At 37.3% G+C, this 11,266-nt stretch overlaps 1 protein-coding gene across 1 annotated transcript; it reads left to right on the top strand.

Moving 5' to 3' along the window:
• The first annotated feature begins 1,356 nt into the window (after positions 1–1,356).
• On the top strand, positions 1,357–10,397 carry LOC113498738. The gene is made up of 4 exons (XM_026878875.1): positions 1,357–1,626; positions 4,833–5,009; positions 7,889–8,016; positions 8,189–10,397. The coding sequence occupies exons 1-4, from the start codon at positions 1,533–1,535 to the stop codon at positions 8,975–8,977; spliced, it is 1,188 nt and encodes a 395-aa protein (XP_026734676.1). The 5' UTR covers positions 1,357–1,532; the 3' UTR covers positions 8,978–10,397.
• The last annotated feature ends 869 nt before the right edge of the window (positions 10,398–11,266 follow it).

Here is an 11,266-nt window from a genome sequence, read left to right on the forward strand (position 1 = left end):
ATATTTTTGTATATCTCGTGTCTTTATGAATGAATGACGCAGTTTTCTAGCTGCTAATGACTCAATTTAAAGTGACAAACAAACTCAATAGTTTGAGAGCGACGAGTACTTTTTGATCACAACCTTTTTTTTACTTTATTATCATACTAGCTTTTCGCCCGCGGCTTCGCCGGCGTCGAGGTCGGTTATATCGCGTTTCCAAGAGAACTCCTCAAAAGTCCGGGATAAAAACTATCCTATGTTCTTTCTCAAGGTCAACTCCATCTCTGTACCAAATTTCATTAAAATCAGTTCAGTGGTTTAGACGTGAAAGCGTAACAGACAGACAGCCATACAGACAGATAGAGTTACTTTCGCATTTATAATATTATATAGTAGGGATTTTTATATTTGCACGACGTCGCGAAAACTGCTCGAGTCGCGGGCCCTGTCGCCTTAAAAGGATATTCAAAGTCCTTAAAAAATATGATTAGATTTAAAATACATTTGCTCATGATAATGAACTTTTTTTTTGTGATATAGGGGGCACGACGGGGGGAACGACGACATATTAAGCGATTGCCGCCACCCATTGACACCAGACCAACAACAGAGGAGTCACGAGTGTGACTTATTATCATCAACCCTTTATTTGTACGAAATCTCATCACGCAGTTATTTGTGAATTATTCTCAATCTGTAGGAATGCAACGACCTACGTGCTTCCCACCTATTTCTGGATTCAAATTATATGATGGTCACGTGTTTCCGTTAAATAGATATTATTTCGTGATTTCGTGACCAACCTCACGTAGTTTTGTATAGAGGTTTCCACCTTGTTACCTTGGATTCAAATAACAGGAACAGGGCTTAATAAACAATGACTTTTTTGTGTAATTTTGATTTGACGAGGCTATTTATGAAATATTTATTCTGAGGTGATTCTTATTTTTCAGTTTTTTTGTCAAAAAATCATAAGTAAGTAATTACAATATGTTTGGACAGTGACTAGTGTAGTTTAAGGCCTTTAGGGTTTAATTTTAAAAACAATAATATTTTTCTCGATCCAACAATTTAAGATGGCAATATTGATATCAAATACTTACTACAATAAATTCAAAAGTCAGTGACATAAAATTAAAATTAAATATAAACGTCATTGCAATATGCTGTATGACGTAGATGCAATTTAAGATCATGAACTTTGAGAAAATATTTTTGTTTTTATACATTACTGTTTATGTACCACGGGGCGTTGGCCTGGCATAGGTAAAGAGATCAATGGATGTTTCGCTGTATTTCGGTGTTCGAGAGTCGTTGCGACGCTTGGTAGATCTACGTATGCGCGTGCGCCGCCCGCCCTAACGTCCGGCGCCCGCGCACTAAGTGCGCATTCATGTGACACACTTCGAAGAATACAGAAGCTACTCAGACGATTAAAATAATATTACGCTGAAAATAATCGACAGTGGGACTTTGATTTCTAATAAAACAGTGGTGATTTAAAGTTGTGCTTGTTTGGACAATTTACAAAACATTTTAATAAGTTTAAAATGGGTATGATTTCGCGTGTGCGAGGCCGCATTCGTAGTGACTCTTTCTCGAAGATTCACACGATCAAATCTGGGGATAAGCTTGGCAATATCGGTGAGTAAATAAATATCTTAAGTGTTTCTTCTTTTTTAACATTTATTTATCATTTTAAATAATCATAATATATCTCAGTATCATCATGCGTAGTAAAGTAAGGCGGCAAAATTCTTATATTTTTTATCATTGTGAATTCGAATTTTTACTTTTCGAAAACCTGGCTAATTCTTTGGACATCCTAAGAATCAATCGCATCAAAAGAGAAAGAGACCAAAGTCAAGTGATTCAAGATTTTTCGGGTTTCTAAAGCCTGTTCGAATTTTAAAATCGCCCATACAAAGCTGTTCCTGGGACACAAAACCTCAACAGCAACAATTTAGTCAACGTGTATGTCGAAAAATAACTGATGTGTATTTTTGTTTATTTCATGAGTCATTTGTTTATTATCAACTCGAGTATTTAACATAGAGAGTGAATGTGCGAGGGACGGACTGGCGCAACTAGAACTGTCACATAGTACAAATTTAAATCATGTTTTTCCTCATCCGATCTTGAAGCTAGGTCCAAAAGCTCTGTAAATATACCTACGTATTATGATGAATGTGTGTTGTAGTAATAATATTTAAACAAAGGACTAACGGAATTAAACGAAGTGCGGCTGCACCGAAATCATTTCTTTCTAACGTTGACGCTTCACAAAAGGCAATACGAACTTTAAATATTTATGTATTTTTTTATACAAGTTTTATTTATTTTTTATATGATAACTTTAACACCAAAAGTGTTAAATATTTAGCATTTGAACCATTTTTTTTTGTTGTGTACCTAATGTGTATCTAGCTTCTTAGACGATACAACACGCGTCTAGTCTGGGATATTTTCGTCGTATCAGCGATGCATAACGTTACAGAATTAGATCTCAAACAAAAACATTGACCTACTAATAGTAAACAGTTTACAGATGTTTATTGTTGATACGTAGTGGGCAAATTCGATTTATTATTCATTCGTTGACGTTTTGACCACGAAATGTAGCAAATGGCGATCGGAGAAGTCAGCCGCGACCGATAAACATTCTATTATCCCTTTAATTAAGACTTTAATCGTTGCGTCGCGGGGGGTTTCACAAATATTCTAGTCAGATGCACAAAGACGGGTCTTTGTGCATGTGAAACTCGGGACACGCATTCGTAGCGCACAAATAGGACGCTACAACTACGCGGGGATCGAACCCACGACACATCGCGATCTGTATTGATGTCATTTGCCGTAGTGACCTCAACCACTCGGTTATCCGTGCAGTCAACTTTCGATATTTTTACTGGACATGCTTAGGACCAACAAGAGTGACAGCAAAAGGAAAAAAAGGGAGGCTTGTACCCAGTAGTGAGTGATTACAAAAACAGCATAAAATGTGCAGACCTGTATCAGAGGGTGACTGCTGGCTCCTATGATGATAACAAAATGTTATCAGAGAGTTATAAAGCATTTTTTAGATCATTCGTATAGTACCTGGTGAAAACGTGACGTGATCAAAATATATGAACAATTTTCATTTTCTACGTAAACAAACTCAGTCGGCGGTATAATCGGTGTTAGAACTAGATATGATTTTGTCTTTCTTCGAAACCGTCTGTTTGTCTATCAATCAGAACCAAAGCAAATTGATCGTAATTTCTAGTTATTTTTACATTTTGTGCTGCCAATCTGTTTGTCTGGCTCGTTATCCCAAATGACTATTCATGAATAAGAAAGGTCACAAATTATAGCAAATTCAGTATCTTATTGAGGTACATTAATTAAATAATAGCTCTCATTGATAGCAAATCTAGGTAGGTACGTACTTATTATCTATAATAATCTAATCATTATTTATTCAAGCCACATTTTATTATAGGTACATTACTTGAATATCACAATTTTACGATTTCGCGATCGTTCGAGAAAAGTAAGAAATGGGGCAAGGTGACGCGGATGGCGCCGGTTTTGCTAGACTTAATGTATAAAAACTCTTTATTCAAACTCAAAGAAAAATCCTCTAAAGCTTTGCATTCGATCATTAAATATCTCAATAAATTAATGTTATATAAATATACGTTAAATATCGTGCAACGACCGAGACGCCGAGTGCTGTGTTTATGACCGCTCGTTCGGTGACCGCAAGGGGTGTGCATCCGACACATGCGTCACTCCGATACTTGATATTTTCATTAATTTAATGGTTGGATTGTGGAATATTAAAATAAACTTACAAACTGAAAATATTAAATACTAATTCGTTTTCATTTCAATTCTTAAGTGCCTGCACTGATAAAGCTCACCGAAAAGTTAGCTTTGAATGGCTCAAAAAACAAATGTAAATATTATCTCTAATTTAATAATTAGATAACATCCCTCGCTGGATTTTCAGCAACCACGATATACGGGTACCGATTGTAAATAAAATGGTGTAGCTAAACATTACCTGCAACGTGAGATCAAAATACAAATGGAAAATTTTATTTCCTCTTGCACGTTTTTCATGGAAGTCGAAGTTATTCCTGGAGTGTTTCCTACACATAGCTTGCTATACAGAGTTTTAACAAACTCGGACAAAGTGTTCTGACGCAAAACGTTATGAACGCCTAACTTCCGAAGCTCTTCAAGAAATGTTTCGAAACGCCTTTTTTGCAATGGCGTCAATATTTTCGTATTTTTAGAACGGGAAAAATAATATTGTTCACTGGTACTTACTGGCTTGTAACAATTTGTTTTCATAACATGTTTTTCTACGATGTTTGTTTTCGGCTTAGTCTCATTAATTTCAAGTACATTTTTGTGTGAGATCTTTATAAGAAGATTACGAGTTTTATCATTTTTTCAAGGGGTTTTGTCCGCCTACATGAACGTTTATCCTTTTATTTTAAAAACAACGGCAATTATACCTGTCTGAGTAGTTTAATGATCTAGGTATTCTGATGTCTAAGTACCTTCGATTATTACGATACGAAAGTATTTCTTACTTCGGTATTTTTTTGTCTTATATTTGTTTTTTTTTAAGTTAGAAATTTTCCGTGAATGCCTTGCAATAATCTAATAAATTGATGAGCTAAAGAGCATATTTTGAAAGCAATCATCAGGACACAAAGTACTGATTCTAGTTAAATATTTTGGGTAGACCGCATAGGGCGGAAAAGAAAAACAAAATAGAAAGAAAAATTATTCAGGCTGCTTTTTTTTATTTTCCCTCCTATTTTAACATGTTCCGTATTTTCTTTCCACAGTGTGGCTTTTATCCCTAGTCCTGCTGCTCCCGTACTGGGCGCCTCGAGGCCTGCTGGTGGCTCTCGGCGGAGCATGGCTCATGGCCGCCTACACCTGCCTCGTAGTCCCAGTGCTCATCTCAGCCAACTACAAGTACCCAGCGAGCTGGTACCCTGCCGTGGTCAAACTCGCTCAAGGTAAAACATCACAAGATATTTTTACATTTCTCAAAGCGAAAGCGCTCTACACGTGACTCTTTTCCATTTAGGAATGGCTCTATAGCCTCCAAGTTCAGTATAAAATTGGTCTGAAATAGTAGAGAAAGCGGAGTATAAGTCATTGCTTCTATACGAAAAACAAAGAGAGTTCGCCGAATGTTTCCCGAACCGTCTCCTCACAATTTTATAGTGTGGTTTAAAAATGCATCGCACGTGAGACTCCGCCCAAAAATAAACGAGACGCAGATGAAAGTAACAAAACAAAAAGGCGCATAAACATTGCAAATGCAATAACTGTATAATTAATCGTTTAGAGTCGAATGTCCTGAATATTAGCTGTCTGTAGGCCTAGAGGTAAAGTAAACACAAATCTGTAACGCATTTATTTTGGCATAAACATCGGGGTGTGCCAATCTCCCGACCTATGCTCCGCCCACGCGATGTGCCCAAGTTCCTAACACGCGTCAATGACAGTACAGACAAATCCACATTCCAGAACTAAAATCATTAGACGGTCAATATATTTAGTAAACAAGTATGATGCAACATATCTCTACATAGTAAGTACCAAAATCTTGCGGGCCAATAGATTGTCACATTCACTTGTCTGATTGGAAAATCAATTAATGAACTTAGCGAATTTTTAATTAAGTATCGTACTTTATTTTTTAATGTTATGATAGAAGAGAATAGATGTAGAGCGTCAATACCATGAAATCATAAAGACATATTTTATAGTTTTGTTTACTCAAATTTTAGTCAGTCACAATAACGATAGCTGATCGTTAGTTTAAATTCGGATGGAAGTCATAATTTATCTCAATGATAATATTGTTGATCGAGCAGACTTTGTAGTGTTATTGTTGTAGTCTTGAGTTTATATTTATGTTGGAAAGTCAGGTCATTGTCGAGAAAAGCTGAATGGGTCGACGGAAGCTGGCCATCGTCCAGCGAACGTGCGTCATCATCGTTTACTTGTATTTTCTACGTCTTGTGTACAGACGCCCCACAATAATTAAACACACCAAAGAAAGTCAAATAGAGTCCTTCTGGGTGAGATATTGTTGCTAAGATTCGTTTATATCACGCGAACACGAGGCAAAGTACTTTGTATTTAGAGAGTTATATGACTGAAATAAGGTCCAACCTTTTTGAGTGATTGTTAGCTGTCATTTTAGTGTTTTCTTTGTCCCTATATCCAGGAAGATAATTAAATCATGTGTATGAGATTGAGTTTTGAATTCGTATAATAACAAAACGTTTCAAATTTAGAACTAATCCTGTCGACTTTTCTTCGAAATTTTTAAAGAATGAATTTGAACTAACGCCACATAAACATCAACATGTTTATTTATTCGAATTTTAAATACGAAACTTGTTTTGGAAGCGGTGTGCATTACAAGAATACATAGTCGTACGTGTACAAATTAATTATTTTTGTTCAGTTAATCTAAACGATAATCGCATTTCTGATTGATTATTATGATTTGCCAAAAACGATTTTTATGATGGCGGTCGACGCATAGGAAATGAGGTTTCATAATTCTCGTTTAAAACTCAAAATTGTCTGAATTAGTCACCATTTTACCAGAGTAAAGAACATAGTATGTGTTGCACATGTGCCACAAAATATACATATATCAAAGTAGTTGATATAGAAATGTTTTGTTTTGATGTTTACAAACAATAGAAAAAGCATATTTTTGCTGCAATGTGTGTTGCAGCCAATGATTGATATCAATGCAAGAAAGTTGTGACGTTCAATTTCTAATTTATTTATGGCCTGTAGACTCCGAGCCAATGAAGTAAAACTTTTTGGACTTTTTATTTTGTGTACGCGATTTCGCCGTCGGTTAATGCGGTAAAACTAGCATTTATCCTCTTTTACGTTATCTTAGTTATTTAATACGACCTGATGAAAATCCAATGACACACCCTGGTGTCTGGTTCTGGTATCATGAGTTCCGAGAATTCTTGCTTTCTCAAAAGATACATGCAGTAATTGATCCTTTACCAAGAATATTCAGGTAGATAATGTGTAGATCAGTATACATACATCGAACTGGTAATAATTTACAATTTGTAGATAGTTATTTATTATAAAGTTTGATGATGCTGTACTTACCAGATTATTTGGAAGAAGGTGGATGTACCAGATGAAGCGATGTTCTGAACTGACCACCATTGTTCCATGGGGGTCCTTTTATATTGCCCATGTTTCTATCCACTGGATCTGAGGACAGATTCATACTGGAATAACCAAGAATTCAAGGAAAAACAATTTAAATTTACGCAGTTCACATTGGCTTTCCTGCAATAATAATTTCTTTGACAATTTTTGATCAAAAAATTTTCAATCAATTAAAAACAGCATCTCCCCAGAAATTCCCACTTTCAAGACAAAACATTATTTTTTTACCTCTAATAAAATAGAAACATTTCTTGGCACCGTTTCCTATCATCGGTCCATATTTTATAAATTAGTATTAAATAAAGAATACTTAAAGGAAAAATGCAAATGAGCGAAATTTTCCCGAGACAGTCAAGTGAGCAAATAGGATGTGACGGGTATTGGACAATGGACAACCCACGCAAACTTGACAAATATTTGTCTTAAACACAATTAGTAAAACTGGATAGAATAGTTCAAGAAGCGGATAAAAATCTCCGAGAACCTATTTTTTCGCTGCATTGATCGGAAAAGAAATTTCATTCATTCAGTTTCATTTTTTTTGTGGATAAATTGTAAACATCGAAGGATATGAGTAAACTTACAAACATCCAAAAAAAACATTATTTTCCTTGTCTTGGGCTTGACCGCAAATTGCCTTTAATTTAATGAAAATTATTATTTTCAGAATTGGCGAAGAAACTGCGGGCGCCTGTGGCTAAAGTCATGGGCGTGGTGAAAGCTGTGTACGCGCCGGTTGAGCGCGCTGAGAATTTGTTCTTGCAGATGAACAATCTTTCAACTATGATTGGACAGGTAGGCGAAGTGCTGAATACTTAGGTACTTATTCGGTAGAACACAGGAACCTAGAAGTCTAAACAATAATAGAGGAACATCACGGGAAAATAGAAAAAAAAACATAACTAAAATGTATTCAACTAAGGTGTATTCAAATGAATGTTTCAAAATGTTTTGTTCGTATTTCCAGTTGCTGATGTTTACCGCCTGCGACCGCCTGTTTGTATCTCAGGGCCGGCTCACCAGTCTCTACTCCCTGATGTTCTACAACGTGGTGACCTACTCAGTCAGCTACGTGCGAGAGATCTGCACTAAAGAGGACTGGTCTCCCTACGTCAATGTCACCCGCCATTCCCGCGTCAAGCATCTCGCTATGTCAGCCACCAAAATTGTTCTGGAGTGGACGAAAGCAGTCACTTTCATTGTCACCATAACATTTGTACTCCTGGCTCTGGGACTGGAACAAGGATTGGAGCATTACAAACCCACAGCCTTGTACACAGCTATTACTGGTACATACTACCTTCTTACTGAACGGACTTTCCTGGAACTGTGGCCTATTGGACTTGCTGCCTTAAAATTAGAAAGATTAGAAGGCATGGAAGCACTGTATTTCGGGGCTTGGGCGAGAGGGATCGTCACAGCATTAGCCCTGCCTTTAGTGCCGGCGCTGGTGTGGTACGAGCGGTGGAGACTAGCCGCTCTCCTCATGTATGTGTGTGTCTTTGTTCACGGAAGACACAGGCTGATGGAAGCCCTTAACAAGCTGCAGGAGGCTCGGGGTTCCTTGGCCAAGTTCAGGCGAGCCACGGTGGAGGAACTCGCGACCCTGGAGGACGTGTGCGCCGTGTGTCTGGGCACCATGAAGTCAGCTCGCGTCACACCGTGCGCGCACTTCTTCCATGCAGATTGTTTGAGGAAATGCCTCGCTGCCTCTGACAGGTGTCCAATATGTGTCAGGACATATGTCTTCTGTTGATCATGGACTGGTAACATTCGGATAAGACTGCTAGAAACGAAAGTATAGACATCACCATTTCTATTTAGATCTGGAGGATGTTTCGATTATAATGGTGATATTTAAGAAAATAGGAATTAAGCAAATAATTATAGTAAGCGAATAGGTAGCCGGTCATAATAAGACCGCTGTTGTGGTGGAATTAATATTATTGTATTGTAATATTTACAAAAACATTACTTTAGGCATTCTATCGTTATCGTCCCCATCTGTTGTTGCATTATTTAAGTAAATTAAGGAAAACGATTTTAGTTTCGAATAGTTTCGATTTTTTCACGATCTTTATTAGACAATTTCAGATCTTCAGATCTATAGAAGGTCATGTGCTTTTTTATTAATAGAAAAACTAATTATGTTTAATGCAAGCCAAAATTAATGGTCATTCTGACGTAGGCAGGCTGCGCAGTATTAATTTTCTCTTAAATTGCTTAGGTACTGCGCAGCTACTCACGACACGTTCAGAACGTCCGAAGACCTGCAGCTCTATCAAAGTGACATTTCTACAATCGTCAACAGAAAATGCCTGAATGTCCATGTGCATCTCCGTAATGACGCGATAAACATTGATGTTTTAAGGACTGTAGAAGTTCATTCATCACAGGTGAGGCTACGCTCAATGTTTTCGGGTCGTGGATGGGTCCCCATATAACGAGTTCTTCCGGGTTTTGGAAAGAAAGTTCAATTCGTAGTCCCGGCTAATATTCATTCATCTATGGCAGCCGTTACGGGTAATTAGAAGCGAGAAAGTTTGATAACCGGTCTTACTAAGGGAGTCTGATAGGCGTTGTTCCTTGTAAAACACCGTTACTTAGCTGCGCCCGGTTTGACTGGAAGCCGACTCCAGCACAGTTGGCAAAAGGCTAGGCTGATGGAGATGTAGGTAAAAATGTCACTTTGCTAGAGAGACTGACCACCTATTAAAATAAGGCTGTTGTCTTCTATAACTGAGCAGCTTTAATTGATGGTGGAATGATTGGCAATAACCTTATGATGTATTGTTTAATTGTTGTCGCTTATTGCTGTACGGGTTCCAACTGTTCCAAGTGTTAACTTTGCTAGCGAGGAGACTAAATAGGTATAAAGGATAGACGAAGCTGGAACGTTCATGTTAAATGTTGATAAATGTTCTGGAACCTTCCACCACCTTTAAAAGTAAGATTGTTGCAATTGTAAAAGCGAGATGCTACTCTACTTTGTATAGTGCGCTCTCTTTTCTTCAATAGCAATAGATAGTCTTGTTTTTGCAAGTGGTGGTAGACCCTCAGGCTCATGGAACGCGCCTCATGTAGCTAGTAACATAGGTGTTTAGATAGCTACCCACGCATTCTTTGGGTCCAACTTTGTATTAATGTTTTTTACAATAAACTGAAGTTCGATGTGATCTTTTACTTTCATTTCGTTTTACACATATTTAGGTATATACTCAATATAACTTCCCCTAATGCGAGTTAATTTAACTTGCAAGTTTTGATTGAAAATTCGACAAAGAGACGGGTGAAAATATAATCAGCGTGAAAATGAAGAATTCAGAACGGCGAGTCGGACTCGCGACAAAGGGTTCCATACAAATTGCCTGAAGATGAACAAACCGAGTGGGTGACGAATTTTGGGTACCTATTCTGAAATTTATTTGTCACCCACCAACAAATGTACGACTGCAACAACGTTGCTTAACCTCGTACCTTTTAATCTGAATTTGTTGTTATTGCGGCAGCAGAAATACAGTATCTGTAAAAATAACAACATTCTAGATACTGCCAGGTGACAGACAGCGGAGCCTCAGTAAGCGATTTTCGTTTTACATTTTAGGTACAAGCAAGTAAAAAGGTAGTTACAAAAGCAGTTCAGTTCAGTAGTTTACTTTGGTATCCTAGCAACCAACAGTGCAATGCCCAGCATCCGAATGGCGCAATGCGACTCTCCGACGGCGACGTTTTGTTTAACGCCGAAATACGAATTGAACGGTCGAATAACTTCAAATGGAATAAGTATAAATATTTTTAGGAGAAAAAAGAGAGAGTTCAGAATAATTTCAGGTTCCAAATAAAAATCTTAAAAGGCTTTTATTGTGTTTATTTGTTTGGTCGTACAGGATCGGCAATCGGATTTAATAATCCAGTAAAATGCTAGGAATTTGCGTGGTGTTAACGGGCTGCTACTTAACAGTTAACGGCTATTTAACGCGAACATTAAAATCTTATTTGTAAACTGTGAGCTATTTCAGTATCCTTGTATAAAACAAAACACCCG

Source organism: Trichoplusia ni, chromosome 11, assembly GCF_003590095.1.
Source record: "Trichoplusia ni isolate ovarian cell line Hi5 chromosome 11, tn1, whole genome shotgun sequence".
Classification (NCBI taxonomy): domain Eukaryota; kingdom Metazoa; phylum Arthropoda; class Insecta; order Lepidoptera; family Noctuidae; genus Trichoplusia; species Trichoplusia ni.